This window comes from Scyliorhinus torazame, chromosome 2, assembly GCF_047496885.1.
Source record: "Scyliorhinus torazame isolate Kashiwa2021f chromosome 2, sScyTor2.1, whole genome shotgun sequence".
Classification (NCBI taxonomy): domain Eukaryota; kingdom Metazoa; phylum Chordata; class Chondrichthyes; order Carcharhiniformes; family Scyliorhinidae; genus Scyliorhinus; species Scyliorhinus torazame.
The window spans coordinates 71,886,190-71,913,251 of record NC_092708.1 but is presented as its reverse complement, the minus strand read 5'-3'; the positions used below and the strand labels follow the sequence as shown (position 1 = coordinate 71,913,251).

Genomic DNA, 27,062 nt, shown 5'->3' with positions numbered 1-27,062 from the left:
AGAATGCATTGAGCTACTGCAATTTGCATACCGCCACAACCGGTCCACTGCAGACGCCATCTCCCTGACCCTACACTCATCCCTGGAGCATCTCAACAACAAGGACTCCTACGTCAGACTCCTATTCATTGACTACAGCTCTGCTTTCAACACCATAATCCCAGTCAAGCTCGTATATCAACGCTTCAAAACCTAGGACTTGGCTCCTTCCACTGCAACTGGATCCTTGACTTCCTGACCCATAGACCACAATCAGCAAGGATAAACAACGACACCTCCACGATAGTCCACCATACCGGGGCCCTGCAAAGCTGTGTACGTAGCTCCCTACTATACTCCCTATACACACAAGACTGTGGCAAAATTTGGCTCCCAACTCCATCTACAAGTTTGCTGATTATACGACTGTAGTGGGTCGGATTTTGAACAAAGGTGAGTCAGAGTACAGGAGGGAGATCGAGACCAAAAGAGAAAATGTTGTAAAATTTCAGCACGTCTGGCAGCATCTGCAGGGAAAGAAAAGAGTTAACGTTTCGAGTCCAGATGACGCTTTGTAAAAGCTAAAAGACATAGAAAGTGGGAGATAGAGAACCAAGTGACATGGTGTAATGACAACAATCTCTCCTCAACCTCAGCAAAACTAAGGAGCTGGCCATTGACTTCAGGAAACAAAGTATCGTACACACCCGTGTCTGCATCAATGGTGGAGATGGTTGACAGCTTCAAATTACTGGGTGTGCACATCACCAACAATCTGTCCTGGTCCACCCACGTCGCTACTATGACTGAGAAAGCACAACAGCGTCTATACTTCCTCAGGAAACTAAGGAAACTCCGCATGTCCACATTGACTCTTACCAATTTTTACAGATGCACCATAGAAAGCATCCTATCTGGCTGCATCACAGCCTATATGGCAACTGTTCACTCCAAGACGGGAAGAAATTACAGAGAGTCGTGAACACAGCTCAGTCCATCACCCAAACACGCCTCCTATCTATTGGCTCTGTCTACACCTCCCACTGCCTTGGGAAAGTGGGCAGCATAATCAAAGATCCCTCCCACCCAGGTTATTCTCTCTTCCAATCTCTTCCATTGGACAGGAGATACAAAAGTCTGAGAACATGCACTTTTTTCACATACAGAACAATCTGTATTGTACGCAGAACAATACTTTTCACTGTAACTCGGTACACGTGACAAATCAAATATTCTGAAAGTTTTTGTTTCTGTTCCAGTGTCTCCCAGTCTTGCTTGCTCACCTTTCTTTCTTTCTAAGGCTTTCTTTGGTACAGTTAATATCTACTTTTGTTAAGGTGGATTAGGCCCCTCTGGTTCGTATTGCTGCAAAGGGATAGACAATCGGGGTTGGCACTGCATAATCTGTTATTACTGGGCAGCAAACATTGCGAAGGTGTGGGAATGGGTTCTACATGGGAGCAGATGGAGGAAGCTTCGTACACAGCACCGAGTCTGAGGGCCCTTGTTACTGCTCCACACTCATTCTCTCTGGTAAAATATTTGTCAAGCCCAGTGGTAATTACCTCTTTGAGGATTTGCATCAATTTAGGCAGCATTTTAAATTGGACTTGTGTTGGCATTTTGCAGGAGCCATAGGTTTGTGCCGTAGATTCCATGTTCGGGGCATGGGAGAGGAGGGGCTGGAGAGGTTGGGAATATGTTTCTGGAGGTTTATTTGCCAATCTAGATGAGGTCTAGGAAAGGTTCCAGCTCCCGAGAGAGAATGTATTCAGATAGTTTCAGGTGTGCAATTTTGTACGTAAGGGGCTTCCTTTCCCCTGATATCGGCGCCCTCATTTATGGATAGGGTCCTGTCCTTGGATGAGCTACGGGGTGGGAGGATCTCAGACATTTATAAGCAGTTGTTGATGACTGAGCAGGCACCATTGGAAGAAGGAAAGAGGAAATGGGAGGACGAGCTGAGTTTGGTCTTTGAGGAGGGGGTGTGGACTGAGGCACTTCATAGAACAAGAACAACAACAACAAAAAACAATACAGCACACGAACATACCTTTCGGGCTTCCAAGCTTGCACCGGTCATGAAGCCACCCTTGGCCAAAACCCTCAGCACTTCCTAGTGCCATATCCCTTTATAAGCATCCTATCCATGTATTTGTTGAGATACCTTTTGAACGCCTTCAATGTATATGCTTCCACAACCTCCCCTGGCAGCGCGTTCCAGGTACTCTACACTCCGTGTAACTTCACCTCATCGTGTGCAAGATTAAGTCTTGATACAGTTCAAGATGGTGCACCGGGAACACCTGACCAGGGTGTGTATGGGAAGGTTCGTGCGGGGGCGGGGGGGGGGGGGGGGGGGGGGAGCGGTGCTCAAGTGGACCGGCAAACCTGTTCCATTCCCGCCCCACACTTAATTTTAGGTCTCATGTCAGGGATTCTGGGTGTTAAACATGCCTATATGTGAAGTGTCGGACTCGCCAATGCTGCAGGTGGGGACAAAGACAAATGTCTTGGCCTTCGCCTCGCTAATAGGCCGGAGGAAGATTTGTTTGGGTGGAGGTCTCCGGTGCTACCTCAGGCTTTGGCTTGGTATGGGGACCTGATGGAATTTCTGTACCTTGAGAAAATCCAATTATGCGATGAAGGGGTTGGTGTCAGCTGTTCATTGCCATTTTCTATGGAGCCGGTTGCCATCAGCTGTTGGGGGGGGGGGTTGGTCAGTCTATTAGGGTCTTTGTGTTGTGAGGGGTTGGTGGGGTAGTCTTGGTAGAAAACTGGATTGGGATAGGTTGTGTTGTGTTGAAATTATTTTTGTAATATTGATAATAACCTTTTATTGACACAAGTATGAAGCTACTGTGAAAAGCCCCTAGTCGCCACCTTCCAGCGCCTGTTCGGGTAAGCTGGTACGGGAATTGAACCCGCGCTGCTGGCCTTCTTCTGCATCATAAACCAGCTGTCTAGCCCCTGAACTTTGAGCATTTTGTTTGAATAAAAATATTTAACAAAAAGAATTGGGAAAAATTAAGATTAAAAAATAAGTAATTACCTGCAAAGACTCTCATTCAAAGTATCATCTTGCATCATTGGCGTTGTCTATATACGCTGTGTTTGTGTAACCTACCTCTTCACTCACCTGATGACGGAGCTACGCTCCGAAAGCTCATGATTCCAAATAAACCTGTTGGACTTTAACCTGGTGATGTAAGACATCATACAGAGATCTTCCCATCATGGCTTCCTCTACTTGGAATCTGAGGCATTTGTGAGCAAGGCAAGCAACATTGTGATTCCACAACTAATTAAATTGAAGGAACCTCACAAAGCAGTCCAAATCAGGCAGTATAACTTTGCATTTGCAATCCGTTGTAAAATCATATATGTAAAGTGAAATAGAGAGGGGAAGATGGGATTGAAAAAGATAAAGGACTAAGAAAGCGGTAAAAAAAAAAAAAAAATTTGTCCAACACTAATCAAATTCTAATGGAATGAAGTTCCATTCTTCTCCAGTTAAACGTTCGGTGCTCGAGAGATTGACAGTAATTGACTTTATCAGGCCAATAAAAATTGATTTATACCTGAATGCACCAGCCATGATCTTCTTTATTTAATGGTTAACAAGTAGGTTAGTATGGCAACTTCATGCATTTACATGGTTTTCAATTGCAAATCTGTCAGTAGGATATTGTTATAACAGTTTGTACAGGAACAATTCCACTTTTGACTATGCAAGTGCATGTTCTGGAGGTTGTTGTCCAACTTACTCCATAATAATATGGCCACTGTTAGTCTCACCATTATTCTTAACACAAATTCGGTACCAATGCTATTTTAAAAAAATTTCTGTAATCGTTTGAATCAGTCATACATGCGCAACAAGTGCCTGCCATAAGGTTATAGGAAGGATTTATAGGTGTTTGGCCAAGTTTTGAATGCACCGTACTTAGCAATCTAGAATTTCTTGGTCTGGAATCTGACTCAAACCCAGAGCTTCCAGATCAGAGGCAGGGGCACAACCCACTGAGCCACAAGACATCCCGGTCTATCATTCCCCTCTTATTTTCACTGCGCTTTCTGCAGGGAATGACGAACAGCAGAGTCTGTGCAATCTTTGTTTCAAAAACTTCAATAGAAAAAATAAACGGATCTTTTATCTACAGGACGACACCTAGAGCAGACTGTTTCCAGAGTAAGAAGCAGGAGAACAGAGCATTCAGCATTGTTGCCAACTTTTCCTCCTCTACTCCGAAGGCTAACTACCAGCTGATGAGAAAGCTGTACAAAAGCATCATGATCAGCACAGGCCTGGAGGGCCGAAGGGCCTGTTCCTGTGCTGTACTTTTCTTTGTTCGTAAATGGTGCAGAACATTGTGCAATCATCAGCGAACATCTACACTTCTGATCTTATGTTGGAAGGAAGGCCATTGATGAAGCAGCTGAAGATGGTTGTGTCCAGGCTTATTCCTTGGATGGCGCAACTGTAATATGAGGAGGGACTAAATTGGTTAGAATTATATTCATTGAAGGTTAGTGAGAGGGGATCTCATAATTACAAAATTCTAACTGGATTAGACCGTAGATTTAGAAAGAATGTTCCCAATGATGGGGAAGTCCAGAAGTTTGAGGATAAGGGGTAAAGCTTATTTATTAATACATTTAGAATACCCATTTCTTTTATTCCCAGGGGTAGACCTTTCAGGACTAAGGCGAGGAGAAATTTCATAACCCAGAGAGTGGTGAATCTGTGGAATTCGCTACCACAGAAAGTAGTTGAGGCCAAAACATTGTGTAATTTCAAGAAGGAATTAGATATAGCTCTTGGGGCTAAAGGGTAAGACGAGATCAGGGTATTGAACTTGATGATCAGCCATGATCATAATGAATGGCGGAGAAGGCTCGAAGGGCAAAATGGCTTCTCCCTGCTTCTATTTTCTATGATTCTAGGGCACCACTTGGGCATCTCCTGCAGTGATGTCCCAGGACTGAGATGACTGACGTCCAACAACCGCAACCATCTTCCTTTGTGCTAGCTATGACTCCAACCAGGGAGTGTTTTCCCCCAGTTCCCATTGACTCCCAGTTTTGCTCAGGCACCTTGATGCTATATTTAGTCTAATGTTGCCTTGATGTTGAGGGCAGTCATTCTCATCTCATCTCTGGAGTTCAGCTTTTTTCCCCAGGTTTAAACCAAGGCTGTAATGTGGTCAGGAGCTGAGTGACCCTGACGGAAACAAACTGACGACAGTGAGCAGGTTATTGCTAAGTAAGTGCCGCTTGATAGCATTGTTGATGACCTTTCAATCACTTGACTGATGATTGAGAGTAGACTGATGGGGCGGTAATTGGCCGGATTGGATTTGCCCTGTTTTTCATGTACAGGACATAGCTGGGCAATTTTCCACATTGCCTGGAAGATGCCAGCGTTGTAGCTGTACTGGAACAGATGGGCAAGGGGCATGGCAAGTTCTGGAACACAGTCTTCAGTACTGACACCAAAATGTTGTCAGGGCCTTTGCAGTATCCAGTGTCTTCAGCCACTTCTTGATATAATAATCTTTGTTGTCACAAGTAGGCTTATATTAACACTGCAATGAAGTTACTATGATAAGCCCCAAGTCGCCACATGCCGGGACCTGTTCGGGTACACAGAGGGAGAATTCAGAATGTCCAATTCACCTAACAGCACGTCTTTTGAGACTTGTAGAAGGAAACCGGAGCATCCGGAGGAAATACACGCAGACACGGGGAGAACGTGCAGACTCTGCACAGACCTTGACCTAAGCAGGAATTGAACCTGGGACCCTGGCGTTGAGACCACCGTGTTAACCACTGTGCTACCGTGCTGCCCTGATATCCCGTGGGATGAATCAAATTTGCTGAAGAATGGCATCTATGATGCTGCGGACCTCTGTAAGAGTTTGAGATGGATCATCCACTTGGCACTTCTGGCTGAAGATTTTTCTGAATGCTTCAGCCTTTTCTTTTGCACAGATGTGCTTGGCTCCTCCATCATTGAGGATGGGGATATTTGTGGAGCCTCCTACAGTGAGTTTAATTGTCCACCACCATTCACAATTGGATGTGGCAGGACTGTAGAGCTTAAATATGATCCACTAATTGTGAGATCACTTAGCTTTGTCTATCGATTGCTGCTTATGATGTTTGGCAAGTAGTCCTCTATTTTAGCTTCACGGAGTTGACATCTCATTTTATGGAATGGCTGGTTCTGCTCCTGTCATGCCCTCCTGCACTTCTATTGAACTAGGGTTTATCCCCTGGATTGGCGGTAATGGTAAATGGGGGTTATGGCGGGCCATGCAGTTACAGATTGTGGCCGAGTACAATTTTGCTGCTGCTGATGGCCCACAGTGCCTCATGGATACTCAGTCTTGAGTTCCTCGATCTGTTCTGAATCTCTACCATTTAGCACAATCATCGTGCCACACAACACAATGGATGATATCCTCAATATGAAGATGAGACTTTTTCTCCACAAAGACTGTACAGTGGTCACTCCTACTAACACTGTCATGGACAGATGCATCTGTGGCAGGCAGGTTGGTGAGGATGAAGTCTCGTATGTGTTTCTCTCTTGGTTCCCTCACCACCTGTCGCAGATCCAATCTAGCAGTTATGTCCTTTAGAGCTCGGTCAGTAGTGATGCTACCGAGCCACTCTTGGTGATAGACATTGAATTCCCCTACCCACGGTATTTTGTGTGCCCTTGCCACCCTCAGTGCTTCTTCCAAGTAGTGTTCAACATGGAGAGGTGCTGATTCATCAGCTGCGGGTGGATGGTACATGATAATCAGCAGTAGGTTTCTTTGCCCATGTTTGCCTAAAGCCATGGCACTCATGGGGCCCAGAGTTAGTAAGGAGGACTTTGCAAGGTCAACAGGGCTGGATTTGCTGCTGTTGTTTGCAGCACCTTGGTCAATGCCAGGTGGTCCATCTGGTTTCTTTTCTTATTGAGATTGTAGCAGTTTGATGCAACTTGAGTGTCCACATTTTAAAGGGCATTTTAAGAGTCAACCACATTGCTGTGGACCTGGAGTCACATGTAGGCCAGACCAGGTAAGGATGGCAGATTTCTTTCCCTAAAGACATTAGTGAACCAGCTGGGCGTTTTATGACAATCAATAATAGTTTCATGGTCGTCAGTAGAAGTTTTTTAATTCCAGATATTCATTGGATTTAATTTCCATCACCTGCAGTGGCGCGTATTACCCTAGGTCTCTGAATCACCAGTCCTGTGCCACTGCCTAACATTTCAGCTTGGTGACCTATCTCAAGCTCTCAGATACTGCCAGGCCTGCTGAGTATTTTCAGCATTTTCTGTTTATATTTCAGAACTCTGTCATCTGTGGTATTTTGCTTATGTCTCAAAGATCTATTTATATATTTATGGATGTATAAAAGTCCTGTTTTGAGGTGTAAGGAAGTGTATTAAGGTCCATTTTCAAAATCTGCCAAAAGTCCACCTTACCAATAGAAATATTAGCTCTCATTAAGTTGTGTCATGCTCCTATGAACTAGTACACCCTCAACCCAATGACCCACTTATTGAAACTGTTAAGAGTAAAGCTGCCTCTTTAAGCTTCTATCAGATAATGACCTCCATATCATAGATTGAAGGCACTGAGAATGCACAACATTCAGGTGAAATGCCTTTTAATACCAAATAACAGTAACATTTTAACTTCCTAGCCTTAACTTTATTCTCCCTCCAACTGGTAGGCTTTTCATTCTTTTTCTCTTTCCCATGTTCAGTTACTGTTTTGAGGTGGAAGATGCCTGCTGCTCTCGCCTGCAAAACTGATGTCATGGCAAACGTGGTTGCATAGCATAACCACATGAGCCTATGGGTGTCACAAACATTTTGGCAGAGAGCAGAAATCTTTGTGGGTCTCAGAGGTGTACTCCTACTACTCTTGAGCATACACAATTTTCCAGGGCCTACTTCTTAAATAGTCTCCAGCAGCCCTTTATGATCATATGGCTGGGTCAGTCAAGACCCGGTGCAACTAGACAGAGTATCCAGGAAGCTCTGCCTATTTGTAGCTAAATCTCAATTGGGGCTCTACACATGATGTGGAATCTTTTTGCACCTCTGCTGCGATATTTGTGGATCCCAATATTTGTCGATATTACTAAGGTTTCTTAAAGTTTGTGGGAATATTCAAGAGCCACTGCCATACCATGGATCAGAAGCTTATGGCTGCCTGTCGAATGGTTTTCCCCTCCGATCCCCACCCGATCCTCCACCCCCTCTCTTTCCCCCCCCCCCCCCCCCCCCGCCCCCCCACCTCCAAATTTGAAATATCCCGAACTATTATTCACGTCAAGCTTAAAGTAAGTGGCAGTTCTGAGCCCAACAGTCCAAAGTTCCTTTATTTGACACACTGGCTCATTTATCTTTTGTTTTGTTCTAAAATTCTCTTGCTACCTTTGACTTTTTAATTCATGTTTTCAATTTTTTATTTTATTTTCGTACACTTCCATCCAAACCCTCATCACAATCTTTACTCCTACTCTGATTTTGGCACTGTCTTTACTTGCCATTTCTCCAGTGCAGCTGTTAATTTGTACTGTCATACCCAGGATAATACATGCTTAATAGAGGACTTGCAGAATCATCTCATTTGCAACTATTTTAATTGGGCAGTGTTTGACCCATCTTTTTTCTCAAATCAGATTTAAATGAATGGGTTTCTCAAATCAGATTTAAATGAATGGGTATCTGCAGCATATAGAACATAGAACATAACAGCGCAGTACACGCCCTTCAGCCCTCGATGTTGCGCAGACCTGTGAAACCACTCTAAAGCCCATTTACACTATTTCCTTATCGTCCATATGTCTATCCAATGACCATTTGAATACCCTTAGTGTTGGCGAGTCCACTACTGTTGCAGGCAGGGCATTCCACACCCTTACTACTCTCTGAGTAAAGAACCTACCTCTGACATCTGTCTTATATCTATCTACCCTCAATTTAAAGCTATGTCCCCTCGTGGTAGACATCACCATCCGAGGAAAAAGGCTCTCACTGTCCACCCTATCCAATCCTCTGATCATCTTGTATGCCTCAATTAAGTCACCTCTTAACCTTCTCTCTAACGAAAACAGCCTCAAGTCCCTCAGCCTTTCCTCATAAGATCTTCCCTCCATACCAGGCAACATTCTGGTAAATCTCCTCTGCACCCTTTCCAATGCTTCCACATCCTTCCTATAAAGCGGTGACCAGAATTGCATGCAATACTCTAAATGCGGCCGCACCAGAGTTTTGTACAGCTGCAACATGACCTCATGGCTCCGAAACTCAATCCCTCTACCAATAAAAGCTAACACACCGTACGCCTTCTGAACAACCCTCTCAACCTGAGTGGCAACTTTCAGGGATCTATGAACATGGACACCGAGATCTCTCTGCTCATCCACACTGCCAAGAATCTTACCATTAGCCCAGTACTCTGTCTTCCTGTTATTCCTTCCAAAATGAATCACCTCGCACTTTTCTGCATTAAACTCCATTTGCCACCTCTCAGCCCAGCGCTGCAGCTTATCTATGTCCCTCTGTAACTTGTAACATCCTTCTTTTTAAAAAAAAAAAAAAATGTATTTATTAAAGTTTTTTGACACAATTTTTTCCCCTTACAAACAATAACCCCCCCCCCCCGCCCCGGTAACAAAGTAACAAGAAATCGCACTGAGCAAGATATATACATGGCAAAATGGTATATTTACATAGCTTTATACACTGGCTCTCTCCCGCACGTGCCAGTTTCCCCCACCCTTCATGTTATCTCCTGCTCATCCATCCCCCCCCCCCCCCCTCCCCAGGGTTGCTGCTGCTGACCGACCTTCCTCGAACGCTCTGCGGGATAGTCTCGGAACGGTTGCCACCGCCTGTAGAACCCCTGCGCAGACCCTCTCAAGGCAAACTTAATCCTCTCCAGCTTTATGAACCCAGCCATGTCGTTTATCCAGGCCTCCAAGCTAGGGGGCTTCGCCTCCTTCCACATTAGCAAGATCCTTCGCCGGGCTACTAGGGACGCAAAGGCCAGAATGCCGGCCTCTTTCGCCTCCTGCACTCCCGGCTCGTCCACTACTCCAAATATTGCTAGCCCCCAGCTTGGCTTGACCCGGACTTTCACCACCTGAGATATTGCTCCCGCCACTCCTCTCCAGAACCCCTCCAGTGCCGGGCATGACCAAAACATATGGACATGGTTCGCCGGGCTCCCTGAGCACCTTCCACATCTGTCCTCTACCCCAAAGAACCTACTCAACCTTGCCCCCGTCAAGTGCGCTCTGTGAACCACCTTAAATTGTATCAGGCTGAGCCTGGCACACGAGGAGGAGGAATTAACCCTACGCAGGGCATCAGCCCACAGATCTTCCTCGATCTCCTCCCCCAGCTCCTCCTCCCATTTACCCTTCAACTCTTCTACTAGCGCTTCCCCCTCTTCTTTCATCTCCTGGTGTATTGCCGACACGTTGCCCCCCCCCCCCCCCGACCCATACACCCAAGATCACCCTGTCTTGAATTTCTTGTGCCGGGAGCAACGGGAATTCCTTGACCTGTCGCCTCACAAAAGCCCTCACCTGCATATATCTAAAAGCATTTCCCGGGGGTAACTCAAACTTCTCCTCCAGGGCCCCTAGGCTCGCAAATGTCCCGTCAATGAACAGGTCCCCCATTCTTCTAATCCCCGCCCGATGCCAGTCCATTTTCCCCGGGACAAACCGGTGGTTACCCCTGATTGGGGACCACACCGAGGCTCCCACTGCACCCCTGTGCCATCTCCACTGGCCCCAGATCCTTAACGTTGCCGCCACCACCAGGCTCGTGGTATACTTTGACGGCGAGAACGGCAGCGGTGCCGTCACCAACGTCCCCAGGCTCGTTCCTTTACAGGATGCCATCTCCATCCTCTTCCATGCTGCCCTCTCTCCCTCCATAACACACTTGCGGATCATCGCCACATTTGCTGCCCAGTAGTAGCTCCCTCGGTTTGGCAGCGCCAACCCTCCTCGGTCCCTACTGCGTTCCAGGAACCCTCTCCTTACCCTCGGGGTCTTATTCGCCCACACAAACCCCATAATATTCCTACCTACTCTCTTAAAAAATCCCTTGGTGATCACGATGGGAAGGCACTGAAACACAGACAGAAAGCTCGGAAGGACCACCATTTTGACCGACTGCACTCTACCCGCCAGCGAGAGCGGTAACATGTCCCATCTTTTGAATCCTCCTCCATTTGGTCCACCAACCTAGTCAGATTCAGTTTATGTAGGGCCCCCCAACTCCTGGTTATCTGGATCCCCAGATACCGAAAACTCCCCGCCGCCCTCCTCAGCGGTAGGTCCCTTATCCCTCTTTCTTGGTCCCCTGCCTGTAATACAAAGAGCTCACTCTTCCCTACATTGAGTTTATAGCCCGAAAACTCCCCAAACTCCCTTAGAGTCTGCATGACCTCCACCATCCCCTCCATTGGGTCCGACACGTACAGCAACAGGTCATCTGCGTACAGCGACACCCAATGTTCTTCTCCCCCTCGGACCACCCCCCTCCATTTATTAGACTCCCTCAGTGACATGGCCACGGGTTCGATCGCCAATGCAAACAACAGGGGGCACCCCTGCCTCGTTCCTCGGTACAGCCGAAAGTACTCCGACCTCTGCCGGTTCGTCACTACACTCGCCACCGGGGCTCTGTGAAGGAGCTTAACCCAGCTGATAAACCCTCCCCGGAACCCAAATCTACGCAGCACCTCCCAGAGGTACTCCCACTCTACTCGGTCAAAGGCCTTTTCCGCGTCCATAGCTGCCACTATCTCCGCCTCTCCCTCCTCCGATGGCATCATTATCACGTTTAAGAGCCGCCGCACATTAGTGTTTAATTGTCTGCCCTTTACGAATCCTGTCTGGTCCTCATGGATCACCCCTGGGACACAGTCTTCAATCCTCGTGGCCAGCAGTTTTGCCAATAACTTAGCGTCCACATTGCGGAGTGAAATTGGCCTGTACGATTCATAGTGCAGTGGGTCCTTGTCCCGCTTTAGAATCAAGGACATTGTCGCTTCTGACATTGTCGCGGGCAGGGTCCCCTCCTCTCTTGCCTCGTTAAAGGTCCTCACTAGTAGCGGGGCCAACAGGTCTACGTACTATCTGTAGAACTCCACCAGGAACCCGGCCGGCCCCGGTGCCTTCCCCGCCTGCATACTCCCCAAACCATTGCTCAGCTCCTCCAACCCGATTGGTGCCCCCAAACCAGCCACCTCTTGCTCCTCCACCCTCGGGAACCTCAGTTGGTCTAGGAATCGTCTCATCCCCTCTTCCCCCACTGGGGGCTGGGATCTGTACAGCTCTTCATAGAAGGCCTTGAATACCTTGTTTATTTTCGTTATACTCCGAACCGTGGCTCCCCTTCCATCTTTGATTCCCCCTAATTCCCTCACTGCCGTCCTCTTACGGAGCTGGTGTGCCAGCATCCGACTAGCCTTTTCCCGATACTCGTAGGTCGCCCCCTGCGCTTTCCTCCACTGTGTCTCCGCCTTCCCTGTGGTCAACAGGTCAAACTCCGTCTGGAGCCGTCGTCTTTCCCCAAGTAATCTTTCCTCCGGGGCCTCTGCGTATCTCCTGTCCACTCTCAAAATCTCCCCCACTAACCTCTCCCTTTCCATGCCCTCTGTCTTCTCCCTATGAGCCCTGATGGAGATTAGCTCTCCCCTGGTCACCGCCTTCAACGCCTCCCATACCACCCCCACTCGCACCTCCCCGTTGTCATTGGCCTCCAAGTACCTTTCGATACACCCCCTCACCTTCCCACACACCACCTCATCTGCCAGCAGTCCCACATCCAGCCGCCACAGCGGGCGTTGGTCCCTCTCCTCTCCCAGCCCCATTTCCACCCAATGTGGGGCGTGGTTCGAAACGGCTATGGCCGAATACTCCGTCCCCTTCACCCTCGGGATGAGCGCCCTGCCCAGAACACAAAAATCTATCCGAGAGTACGTTTTGTGCACGTGGGAGAAGAAAGAAAATTCCCTGGCCTGCGGTCTTGCAAACCTCCATGGGTCCACTCCCCCCACCTGAATCATAAACCCCCTAAGCACCTTGGCCGCCGCCGGCCTCTTTCCAGTCCTTGATCTGGAGCGGTCCAGTGCTGGGTCCTGCACTGTATTGAAGTCCCCTCCCATTATCAGGCCTCCTACTTCCAGGTCCGGAATGCGCCCCAACATGTGCATACATGAATCCGGCATCATCCCAGTTCGGGGTGTATACATTTACCAATACCACCCACGTCCCCTGCAACTTACCGCTCACCATCACACATCTCCCTCCATTATCCACTACGATAGTCTTGGCCCCAAATGACACGTGCTTTCCCACCAAAATTGCCACCCCTCTATTCTTCGTGTCCAGTCCCGAGTAAAATACCTGTCCTACCCATCCCCTTCTTAACCTGACCTGGTCCGCCACCTTCAGGTGTGTCTCTTGGAGCATAGCCACGTCTGCCTTCGGTCCCTTCAAGTGCACGAACACTCGAGCCCTCTTCACCAGCCCATTCAGGCCCCTCACGTTCCACGTTATCAGCCGGATTGGAGGGGCTCTCGCCCGCCCGCCCGCCGACGAGCCATCTCCTTTTCTGGGCCAGTCCCGTGTCCGCGTCTCCCTCACCCTCCAGTCCCCCAGCCGGGGGACCTCCGTCCCGACCACCTCTTCTGTGTCCCATTCCCTTTCGGCCAGTGCAGCAGCAACCCTCCCCCCCCCCCCCCCCCCGCTAGACCCCTGTCTAGCTTTTTTTGCTCCCCCCATATCACTCCCGTAAGTCAACTGACACCTGACCCCGGCTTCCCCCGCCGTCCCTTTGACCCCCCCCCCCCCGTGTGGGAGTCTCCCAATCAATATACGTTCCTTCGTTCCCCTTCCCGCCTTTCTTCCCGCGCGCGGGAAAACACCCCGCATTTTCCAAAGCCTGCCCCGCCCTCTCTTGCGCAGCTCCTGTCGCAGCCTTGTCTCTCCCCCAGCCCATATAACATTTCCTGCGTGTGATTGACCCCCTATATACAACAACCATCACACATCAACCCTCAAACATCCCCCACCCTCACAAACCCTCAGTTAAGAGTCCAACTTTTCAGTTTGTATAAAGGTCCACGCCTCTTCAGGCGTTTCGAAGTAGTAGTGCTGGTCCTTGTATGTAACCCACAGTCGCGTTGGCTGCAGCATTCCAAATTTCACTCCTCTCCGATGCAGCACCGCTTTATCCCGGTTGAAACCCGCTCTCCGCTTAGCAACCTCCGTGCTCCAGTCCGGGTATATTCGGATCTCTGCATTGTCCCACTTGCTGCTCCGTTCCTTCTTCGCCCATTTCAGGACCCTCTCTCTGTCCGTGAACTGGTGAAATCTCACCACCATCGCCCTTGGCGGCTCGTTTGCCCTGGGCTTCCTCGCCAGCACCCGGTGTGTCCCGTCCAGCTCCAGCGACCTCGAATCGGCCTCCGTGCCCATCATCGCCCCGATCATCGTGCCTGCGTATGCCGCGGCATCGGCCCTCTCCACTCCTTCTGGGAGACCCAGGATCCGCAGATTCTTTCTCCTCGACCTGTTCTCCAGGTCTTCGAGTCTTCCCGCCCACTTCTTGTGTAGCGCCTCGTGCCGCTCCACTCTCACCGCCAGGCCCAAGAGCTCGTCCTCATTCTCACTCACTCTTTTCTGTACCTCCTGGATCTTCCCCTCGTGAGCCTTCTGGGTTATCCCTAGTCCTTCAATTACCGCCAGCATCTCCTTGCGCAGCTCCTCGAAGCAGCGCTTGATGAATTCCTGCAGCTCCGGCCCGCACTCCGCTTTGTCCTCGGCCGCCGCCATTTTGATTTTTTCCCCTCGCTTCTCCCGCTGCTCCAATGCCGCTTTTTTGGCCGTTGCATCTCTGGTCCGGTCCATAAAAGTTGGAGGGGGACCCCTCTCTTCACTTCCCCACGGGTTGTCGTCAAAAAAAATTCCGTTGGGGCTCCTCCAATGAGCCCGAAAGTCCGTAGCAGTGGGAGCTGCCGAATCGTGCGGCTTCTTGTAACATCCTTCTGCACTGTCCACAACTCCACCGACTTTAGTGTCATCTGCAAATTTACTCACCCATCCTTCTACGCTCTCCTCCAGGTCATTTATAAAAATGACAAACAGCAGTGGCCCCAAAACAGATCCTTGTGGTACACCACTAGTAACTGGACTCCAGTCTGAACATTTCCCATCAACCACCACCCTTTGTCTTCTTCCAGCTCGCCAATTTCTGATCCAAACTGCTAAATCTCCCTGAATCCCATGCTTCCGTATTTTCTGCAGTAGCCTACCATGGGGAACCTTATCAAACGCTTTACTGAAATCCATATACACCACATCAACTGCTTTACCCTCATCCACCTGTTTGGTCACCTTCTCAAAGAACTCAATAAGGTTTGTGGGGCACGACCTACCCTTCACGAAACCGTGTTGACTATGTCTAATCAAATTATTCCTTTCCGGATGATTATACACCCTATCTCTTATAAACCTTTCCAAGATTTTGCCCACAACAGAAGTAAGGCTCACTGGTCTATAGTTACCGGGGTTGTCTCTACTCTCCTTCTTGAACAAGGGGACAACATTTGCTATCCTCCAGTCATCTGGCACTATTCCTGTTGACAAAAATGACTTAAAGATCAAAGACAAAGGCTCAGCAATCTCCTCCCTAGCTTCCCAAAGAATCCTAGGATAAATCCCATCCGGTCCAGGGGACTTATCTATTTTCACCCTTTCCAGAATTGTTAACACCTCCTCCTTATGAACCTCGAGCCCTTCTAGTCTAGTAGCCTGAATCTCCGTATTCTCCTCGACAACATTGTCTTTTTCCTGTGTGAATACTGACGAAGAATATTCATTTAGCACCTCTCCTATCTCCTCGGACTCCAAGCACAACTTCCCACTACTGTCCTTGACTGGCCCTACTCTTACCCTAGTCATTCATTTATTCCTGACATATCTATAGAAAGCTTTAGGGTTATCCTTGACCCTACCTGCCAAAGACTTCTCATGTCCCCTCCTGGCTCTTCTTAGCTCTCTCTTTAGGTCCTTCCTAGCTAACTTGTAACTCCCGAGCGCCCTTACTGAACCTTCATGTCTCATCTTTACATAAGCCTCCTTCTTCCTCTTGACAAGTGTTTTGACTACCTTAGTAAACCACGGTTCCCTTGCTCGACCTCTTCCTCCCTGCCTGATATAGTGAAGTAGAGATTCTGTATTTTCTTCTATTTCTTTTCATTGTGGTATTCAAACAAGTTTTTTAAAGTGTCAAATTGGATTCCTCTTCGCACATGTCCAATAGTAAGTTAATCTGTTTCAGTTCTCTGTTTCTTGTTAAGAAAATAAAAGGTGGCTTCAGGGGATTTATATTTATTGGTGGACATTATTAAAAAGTAAGATATAGTTTTAAGTGGGTTTAATTTAATATTTCTGTGCCTGCATATTTCTGTGCCTGGAAGGATAAAACCCATCGTTCAATTCAAACTGGACAAAGATGTTTGTGTTTGGAGGGGCTGGTTCAGTTCCAACTGATTCCATTGTGCTTAGGGTGGGCTACAAGGTGAAGAATAAATACAAGGCATAAGTATGAGTGTTGCTGAGCAAATCGAGGCCTTTTAAAGGGGAAAAAAGCTTTTTATGTTTTAGCTTGGAGTTGGAGACAGGAGACTGGGGAGTGAACCTCCCTCAAACTTGCCAGGAGAAGCTAGGTAGGACAAGGGAGTTGCACAGATGCCAGCTTCCTAAGGAACAAGTTACAGTCCAGATAATCAGAGCATTGGGACAGAAAGAATGTCTAAGATGACTGAAGTTAGGAGAACACAGACCAAGGTATTATCAGAAGAGTTCAAGGAAAAATAAACAGTGCTCTGTGTTAAAGAGACAATTGCAGTAACTAGATTTAAAGTGGGACAGCAGACTTCAGAGGTGACTGAAATGTTTAGTGGCATTTTAATACAGCCTGGAATCGAGAGTTAAAGCAATTGTGTACCGTTTATGCTGCAGTTAAGACAAAGATATCCTCAAGGAATTGGAGTAAAATCCTGGACTGGATTTGCTCTTAAAAGTGGAACAGAAGCTTTTGTTTAAAGAGTAATTAAGAATACCTGGTCTGGATTTTGTAACACAATCAGTTAATGGAAAGCATTATTGTGAACAAAGATTTTAAACCATTTTTTTTGGAAGTGGCATTTGGAAACTCTCACGTGTTAATCATCTGGGGGATTCCGAGGAGAAATCCACGGACATCCACTTGAGGTTGAGAGTGTATTTGACCACAGCTGTCTTGTGTGTTCAAAGGGACATTATGTTACTGAGGCAGTTGTAGCTTTAAACATATACTTCATGTTCTGTGTTAATCTTCACTCCCCCCTTAGCTTAACAATACACACAGATTTTAAGAAGTATTGTATCGTAATCAAGTTTTCCCATGTTTAATCAATGTTTTATTATTAAAACTAATTAGCGATCCTGTGACTGTAACTCCAATTATTTTTTTAAGTGGAAGTTGCAGTCTTTAGAGCCAGGGTTCCATCCTGCGATCTTCTCGTCCACTTATAACATCAGCTGGGATCATAACACTCTGTCTGCTCTTCTCCATCTTGCCACACTTAAAATACTTTGCTATAAATCGCCTTCACTTTGTTTCTGATTGTGGTGCTGATATTTGCATGTGCATTCTAGGATATTATAATCCCATAATATTTTTTTTTTAACAAATATTTAATTAAGGTATTTATGGTTTTATAACACAAGATACAAATATAAATGTAAACATAGTTCAGTGCGTAACACATCCCTCCATCTCCCACTGTTCCCGCCTAATCTAGACAAGAAATAGCCTAACTCCTCCCTTATTAAATCTGCTGGCAGTTTAGTTTTCTCCGAAGAAGTCGATCAACGGCTGCCACCTCCAAACGAACCCTAACGTTGATCCTCTCGGGGCGAGCTTAATTTTCTCAAGTCTGCGAAACCCAGTCATGTCGCTAACCCATACCCCTGATTTTGGGGGCTTCGATTCCCTCCACGCTAATAATATCCGTCTCCGGGCCACCAAGGAGACAAAGGCCAAAATATCAGCCTCTCTTGCCCCCTCGACTCCTGGGTCTTCCGACACTCCAAAAATCGCCTCCTCTGGACTTGACGCCACCTCTGGACTTAACGCCACCTCTGGACTTGACGCCACCTCTGGACTTGACGCCACCTCTGGACTTGACGCCACCCTCGTTTTTAGTACCGTGGACATTACATCCGCAAATCCCTGCCAGAATCCTCTAAGCTTTGGGCATGCCAAGAACATGTGGACATGGTTTGCGGGCCCTCCTGCACACCTCACACACCTGTCTTCCACCCCAAAAAACCTGCTCATCCAGGCCACCAGTGTGCCCGATGGACCACTTTGAATTGTATCAGGCTGAGTCTGGAACACTATGAGGATGTGTTGACTCTGTTCAGAGCATCCTCCCACAGACCTGCCTCTAACTCCTTACCCAGCTCATCTTCCCATTTATGTTTTATCTCACCTATCTGGGTTTCCTCCCATTCCATAAGTTCTTTATAGATTTCCAATACCTTCCCCTCCCCCATCCTGGTAGAAGCGGAAAGGTCGAAATCTGCCTTCACACAAAATGCTTTACCTGCATATACCGAAGCCCAATCCCTCCTGGCAATTCAAACTCTCCCTCCAAATCCTCCAAACAGGGAAAGTTCCCATCGATAAATAGATCCCTCAGCTTCTCAATCCCTGCTCTCTGCCACTTCCAAAACCCCCCATCCATCCTCCCCGGGACAAACCGGTGATTACCACAAATTGGAGCCCACACCAACGCTCCCTCCACTCTCATATGCTTCCGTCACTGCCCCCAGATTCTCAGGGCCGCCACTACCACTGGGCTTGTGGAGTACCAGGATGACGAGAATGGCAGAGGAGCTGTTATCAATGCCACCAAACCTGTGCCCTTACATGAGGCCGCCTCCACCCTCTCCCACACCGACCCCACCCCCACGTCCTAATCATGGCTATATTTTCCACCCAGTAATAGTTCCTAAAGTTGGGCAGTGCCAGCCCTCCCCACCCTGGCTCTGCTCCAACAGTACTTTCTTTACTCGTGGGTTTTAACCGCCCACACAAATCCTGATATCACCCTATTCACCTGCTTAAAAAAGGTTTTTGGTATAAAAATAGGGAGGCACTGGAAAACAAACAAAAATCTCGAGAGGACCGTCACTTTTACGGTCTGCCCTCCCCGCCAGTGACAATGGGAGTATGTCCCACCTCCGAATGTCCTCCTTCATTTGTTCAACTAAATGGGCCAGATTTAATTTATGTAGCTGCTCCCAGCCCCGTGCCACCTGAATATCCAAGTAGCGAAAACTCCCTCCCAAAACTTTAAGCAGCAACTCCTCCAATCTCCTCTCCTGCCTCCTCGCCTGGATCACAAAGACCTCGCTTTTACCCATGTTCAATTTGTACCCCGAGAACCGGCCAAATCCCCCTAAGATCCGCTTAATCTCCCCCATCCCCCCCCATAATGGGTCAGAAATATATAGGAGTAGGTCGTCTACATATAACGAGACCCTGTGTTCCACCATCCCGGACCAGCCCCTTCCATTCCCTTGGCGCTCTCAGCGCCATCGCCAATGGGCTCTATAACCAAGGCAAACAGCAGTGGGGAGAGGGGAATCCTTGCCTTGTACCCTGGTGCAGTCTAAAGTAGTCCAAAGTCGCCCAGTTCATCCTCTCACTTGCCACTGGTGCCTGGTGCAGCAACCAAACCCGGTCAGTAAAGACCTGCCCAAACCCAAACAGTCCCAGGACCTCCCACAGATAATCCCATTCCACCCGGTCGAAGGCCTTCTCTGCATCCATAGTGACCACCACCCCAGCCTCGCTTTTCCAACCCCCACCCTCCCCCCTCCTCGGAGGGCATCATGATCACATTCAGGAGCCTTCTAACATTGACCGTTAACTGCCTGCCTTTAACAATCCCTGTCTGGTATTCCCCTATCACCCCTGAAACACAGTCCTCTATCCTTGAGGTCAGAACTGTGGCCAGCAATTTGGCATCGACATTCAGTAGGGGGATTGGTCTGTATGACCAACATTGCTCTGGGTCCTTTTCCCGCTTCAGGATCAATGAAATCGAAGCCTGTAACATTGTGGGGGAAGAACACCCCGCTCCCATGCCTCGTTAAATGCCCTCAGCAGCAGCGGGCCCAGCATTGCAGAAAACGTCTTGTAAAGTTCCACTGGGTAGCTGTCTAGACCCGGGGCCTTGCCCGACTGCATGGCCTCCAATCCCTCTACTACTTATACAATCCCGATCGGGGCACCCAACCCCTCCACCAACCCTTCCTCCACCTTCAGAAACTTCAACCCTTCCAAAAACTGCCTCATCCCCTCCACCCCAGCTGGGGGCTCCGACTCATACAGCTGACTGTAAAACTCCTTGAACACCCCATTCACCCCCGCTGGGTCCAAGACCGTGTTCCCCCCTCTGTCCTTCACTCTTCCCATTTCCCTGGCCACCTCCCTTTTCCTTAGCTAGTGTGCTAGCATCCTACTGGCCTTCTCACCATACTCATACACTGCCCCCCTCGCCTTCCTCAACTGCCCCACCGCCTTGCCTGTGACTATCAGACCAAACTCCATCTGCAGCTTCTGCCGCTCCTTCAGCAGTCCTGCCTCCAGGGCTTCGGAATACCTTCTGTCCACCTGGAATATTTCGCTAATCAGCCTATCCATCTCTGCCCGCTCCACCTTCTCCCTATGAGCCCGTATCGAAATTAGCTCCCCCTAACCACTGCCTTCAGCGCTTCCCACACCGTTGCTACCATAACTTCCCCCGTATCATTTATCTCCAAATAATTCTGGATGGCCTCCCTCACCAGCCTGCACACCCACTCATTCACTAACCATCCTACATCCAATCTCCATTGTGGGCGCTGACCCCCCTACTTGCTCACCTGCAAATCCACCCAATGTGGGGCATGGTCCAACACAACAATCGCCGAGTACTCGACATCCACCATCCCCGCCAGCAAAGCCCAGTTCAAAATGAAAAAATCAATCCGGGAGTACACTTTGTGAACATGGGAGAAAAAAGAAAACTCCTTCGCTCTTGGGCGTCTGAGCCTCCACGGATCTACCCTCCCCCCCCCCCCCCCCCCCGCCCCAAATCTGTTCCATGAATCCCTTTAGCTCCTTGCTGCGGCTGGGACTCTCCCTGTCCTTGAACTCGACCAATCCAACCTCGGATCAATGACCGAATTAAAGTGTGTCCCTGTGTCCCCCCGCCCCAATGATCAACCTATGCGAGCCCAGGTCCGGAATCTTCCCTAACACCTGCCTCATAAACTCTGCAACATAGAACATACAGTGCAGAAGGAGGCCACCTGGCACATCAAGTCTGCAACGACCCACTTAAGCCTCCACCTCCACCCCATCCCCGGAACCCAACAACCCCCCCTAACCCTTTTGGTCACTAAAGGCAATTTATCATGGCCAATCCCCCTAACCTGCACGTCTTTGGACTGTGGGACGAAACCGGAACACCCGGAGGAAACCCACGCAGCCACGGGGAGAACGTGCAGACTCCGCACAGACAGTGACCCAGCGGGGAATGAAACCTGGGGCCCTGGCGCTGTGAAGCCACAGTGCTATCCACTTGTGCTACCATGCTGCCCAGTTTGGTGTGTAAATATTCACTAATACCACCAGCATCCCCTCCAGCTTCCCACTCACCATGACATACCTAGGAGCTGGTTTAGCACAGTGGGCTAAACTGCTGGCTGGTAATGCAGAACAATGCCAGCAGCGCGGGTTGAATTCCGTACCGGCCTCCCCGAGCAGGCGCCGGAATGTGGCGACTAGGGGCTTTTCAGTGCTGCAGACTCCATTCCCTTCTTTTCCCAACAATCTCGCCTTTGAGACCACTTCTGGTCCACGACTCCATAAACTGGTGGGAGATTCTTCTCCTGTACCTCACCAATCTCTAATTTTACCAATCAAATCCCCCATAAGTTGGGGGGAAAAGGTCCCAAAAGTCCACCACAAGCGGGAGCTACCAAATAAGCGACCTCTCACTCCATGGCCGCCACCGGAAGTGATAATCCCATAATCTGATTAAAGTTTATGGATGAAGAGTGAAATCAGTTCTCATGTAACCATATTTGGTAGAGCCAAATGAGCCAATAATGACACTTTTTTTTTTAAAAAGGAAGGATTGGATTTATGTAGTGCCTTTCATGACTTCAGTGAAGTACTTCTAAATTGTAGATGTAATGTTGTATTTAACATAGGACTATGCAAAGTTTCACTTGAGATCTATTTGCTACATTGTATTGTCACGGATGGGTTATGAAATACTTGATCAAAGCTGTTAAATTGGCTTCCATAATAGAAGTTCAAAACAGTGCAACATTCCTTAGCTCTGAATGAAACTCTGAATCCAGAAGTCTTATAATTTTAACTCCTTTCTTATTTTCTAAGATTCTCCCTCCTTAATCACAACAAACTTACATCAAACATTTTCAATCTGGATGCTCTTGTTTTCCTGTTAAAAATATAATTACGTGGCTGTGGCACGTGTCAGTGATATAAACAAATGACAACTCTTGATTGATGTATAAGGTTGACATTTTTTTCCGAGTACAAAAGTTGTTGAGACTTAGCTGCCTAAACAAATGTGCAAAAGTAATCTAATTATGCATATGTTAAAGTGAAACTGACCCACTTGAGTAAAGTCAGCAAATTTTTCGACTTCAAATGTTGCAATTTAAAGCTTTTGGTCCAAATATTTAGTCCTTTCAGTCTTGCTGGCCTAATTTTTGTCTGCCAGTGGAAGAAAAATTATTTTTGCTAAATACTTCTGATACTGCAGATACTGTAGTTATTTTGTGATGGTCACAATATTCTACTCAATATTATAGGATTTCTGCCATGGTCAAGTAATGTGGCCTCCGCTGAGTGTGCTCCAAGTTAAAATTGCAGCTCCCAGGCAATCTTGTAAGCAAATCTGTCAAGAGAATAAGCTCATATGTGAGCCTTCCTTCTTTCAACATCTGAACAAAGACAGTGACTTGCAAAAGTAAGTATATTTAACCAGTTGAAGATGGAATACATAGATCTAAACTGAATGAAACTTTAACTCAATCATCAATATTCCTTTTCAGTAAAAAATATTTCTTTCATATATATTTTTTCATTGTTGTAGTCATCTTCTATAACCTATATTTATATTAATTTTATATAACCTATATTTAGTCATTCACAATGTCTAATAGGGTTATATAATGCATAGTGTTAATATTTTTGACCTACCTTCAGAAGTCCATCACATACATTGAGAAAACTAAATTTGTCAGAAATATTACTTATAATCATTAAGTTGCTGAAGTTACTTATTTTTACATCCAGGTATGAAATTGAATGCTTGTCATTTGAATCTGTGAATGATATTGTCGTTCCGGCTTATGATGAAAGCAAGAAGCGTTGCCTTTTTCAGAGTGATTTGCTGCTCTTCAGTTGTGCAGGTTCAAATGGAAACCACAAAAGGATCTGTCCATGCAGAGACTATATGAAAGGACAAGTTGCTCTGTGTCAGGAATGTGTATAGCAGAATGTGCTTTGCGTATCCCTACATGAAGTAGAGTGTGCATAAAGGTAAGGGATAGTAGGTCTTCATAAGGACCAAACATTTGGTCACTTATTTTTGAGAGAATCCCTCAAAAAGAATAATGAAGGAAAATGTGTTTTAATTTATAAGTGCAGTATTCATTTGAAGAGAATAAATATTAGCTAGGCCCAAGTGAACATGTTAATAAGGAAAAGTTATCTAGCCAGTGGAAAGAACAAGCAACAAAGCCATTATGGACTATTCGGGTTTTCGTAAATGGCTTCTTAACTACAACAGAAACGTTTTCGAAAAAAAAGGTTTAAAAAAAATATATGAAAATTGAGGCTGCACTGGTGAATATTCTAAATTCAGAAAATCATGTTATAAATTGAAAATGAAAAATCAAGGCCAGTTAAATAGCCAAGATGCATAATGTTGGGCAATGAACATGCTCGAAGAGACTACTTCTTAAGATCTGGTTTACTTTTAGTTCAGAAAAAATCCAAATATACAACCCCAATGAAACGGCTTACTTTTCAGTTTAGAAAAGATCCACTACAATGTCCATTTGTAACGAAACAACAGATAGAAGCAAAGAATCCTGGTAGGTGTACTTTCAGGAGTGGATTTCCTTATAGACATGGCTAGTCATGTCAGTTATTTAGAGTAAAGATCATATGCTGCCGTAGCTGACAGTAATAACTGCTTGAAATACATAATACTAGTTGTTTTAAATCATGGCTTGAGTTTTGATTTAAATGGTTGAATTAATAAAAATGAAATTGTTAGAATGAAATAAAGTAGAAAGGATTCCCAGGAAATCTTTGTTAACAGTGTTATTAATATTTTTGGCTTTATTAAACATCAGTAAGATGCTGGCAGTGTTGTCAACTAACTGCCCTCTATAGCCAATGTCAACTGATCCGAATTAGACTTATTTCAGACCATGAGTAAATTAGTTTAATGGGCATTTTAAGTAGCAACCTCCTGTTCAAAAAATAATTGCTATTGTAATTTGTATAGAAATGTCCTGATGTAAACTGTTTTTTAAAAACCTCTTGTTTGTATAATCATATCATGTTTACTATACCGGTGAAGTGGAATTTCATACCTTTGCACTTTTTTTTTAGGGCTCAGGAGTGTATACATTTTAGGAAGGAGGTTAACCCTTTTTAGCCACAGCAAATAAACAACAACATAATTTCAAAACATTCTTGTCACCAAATTGTTTGGGTAGCTTACAAAACATCAGTTGAATTACAGTCCTCTCTCTCCAAATTATTTAATTGAAGCAAAATATTTGATCAGATGATCAGGCCACATTTAACAAGTAACGAAATGTGGTAGAAATAATTAACTGAAGTTCTATTTTGGAAAAATATTTCAAAAACATAACACCTGTTCGCTTTTTCTTTACACCAACTACAGGCTGATAGTGGTTTGAAATTATTATTGACTATAAATGATGTGGCTTTCAAAACTGTCTACAGGGTTATTTTAAGATGACTGGTGTTGATCATATCGTAAACCATGTAGGTATATCAATATGATTGTTGATTAATTATAATGGTGCTGTTGAAAAATGATTTAAAATCCTTTAGAATATTTGATGCACAAATTTGCATATTCGTTTCATATTTAAAATTCAACTATTATGTTAGTACCCGAATTGTTGTTTCATTGATTTCCACCATGTGAATGAGGCGTGTAATCGACGATTGAGAAGTATGTGTTTGCAGTAAAGGATTTTTTAAAAAAGAAAACATTGATCATGGTTTAAAAAAGATTGTGGCTTTTGGAAATGAAAAATCAGTGACATATAGTTAATCTACAGCAGATTTATCCAAACAAGTTTGCACATTTGTACATAAAGAAAACATTTTAATTTTTTAGGTGCTCTGTAACTTGCTTTGCTTTGGTGTTGTGCTTGTAAATATTAAACATTTCCTGTAGCTAAGATGCCATGTAATGTAAATTGTGCCTTTTCAAGGGTAATAAAGTTGCTTTATCAACTTATATGAAAATACTATATATACATTTCATGGCAGTCAAAATTACAACCAAATGCATAGTGTTGTGAAGTAAGAAAACCGTTTTCCTGTATATTTGCAAAAGTGGCATATATCGAAATAGGGTGTGCTTTGAAAGCTGCACTTGCGAGCTTGGAAATTGTTTCCACAGTTTTGATGAGCAGGAAAAAAAATTTATTTTTCAATAAATCTTTTCAGTGAAGAGAATTTCTTCCATTGGTTTGTACATTGTCTTTTATAAATATACAGAATACATTTTTGCAACAAAACAGTTATCTTAATTAACAGCTAAATCTTTAAATATTGTGCCACTCAACAATTTGAAGCACACTTCATGCACGCATTGTGTTGTACAGATTATATTTAACTGCAGCATATGACAACAGAACTTCCATTAAACTAATATACTGAAGACTTCAAGGTGCAGACAAAAAGATTAAAATATAAATCCCTGTGCTCACACTTGGAATATGAATTCATTTATGCTAATTTGATATTTAAAATCAGGCCTTCCCTGAGTTTGGTAACTTTACTATAATTGAGCCTCTAGAGCTATCTAATAATGTAATGTTTATAATGTTTCTGTTTGCAAAGAAAATAGAAAATATGGGATGCTCAATACTATTAACTTGTGATGCCATTGACTCCGATCTGAATGCTAGGGTTGCCGGAAAGAACACAAGAAACAATGAGCTAATAACAATCTTCATCAAAGTTTCTCCTAGTTAAAATAAAAATAATACAAAGAACAAGAAATCCAAATCATATTTTAAGTTCTCACTCCCCTATAATTTACCAACATTAGAAAATACTTGGTTGAAGGTTTTAATGCTCGACTCCCTCCACCCACTGAATAGTGAATAACTTCACTACAGCCTATGATCATTTTGAACTTGAAAATGTATGACACATCTTCTGACTCAGTTGGGAACACTTCACCTCTTGAGTCAGAAGATTTTGGGTTCGGGTCCAACCATGGGGGTTGAGTACAAAAATCATGACTGATGTTCCAGTGCAGTACAGAGGGAGATGGGAGATACTACACTATTGGAGGTATCATCTTTCAGATGCTTGTTCAGGTGGATGTAAAAGATCCCATTGCACTGTTTCAAAGAAAAGCAGGAGAGTTACGCCCAGTGTCCGGCCAACATTTATCCCTTTATGAACATCACAAAAAGCAGATGATTTGATCACCATCTAACTGCTATTTGTGGAAGATTGTTGAATGCATACTGGCAGCCATGTTTCCTACATTACAAGTGGCTATACTTCAGAAATTATTTCACTGGCATTTTGAGATATCCGGTTGTCGTGAAAAGCAAATCTTATCTTATGTAATTTGTGCTATTATTTAGGCCATTGGTCGGCAACA

General features: G+C 45.8%; 1 protein-coding gene across 3 annotated transcripts in view; it reads left to right on the top strand.

The window, feature by feature from the left end:
• Positions 1–25,906, top strand: part of mgat5 (alpha-1,6-mannosylglycoprotein 6-beta-N-acetylglucosaminyltransferase) — a 241,215-nt gene extending 215,309 nt beyond the window's left edge. For all 3 annotated transcript variants that reach the window (XM_072472736.1, XM_072472725.1, XM_072472747.1), the window contains exons 16-17: positions 22,975–23,132; positions 23,462–25,906. In XM_072472736.1, the coding sequence (XP_072328837.1) occupies positions 22,975–23,132; positions 23,462–23,660 (357 nt within the window). In that variant the 3' untranslated portion in view covers positions 23,661–25,906. The remainder of the gene's footprint in view (positions 1–22,974; positions 23,133–23,461) is intronic.
• Positions 25,907–27,062: the final 1,156 nt, after the last annotated feature.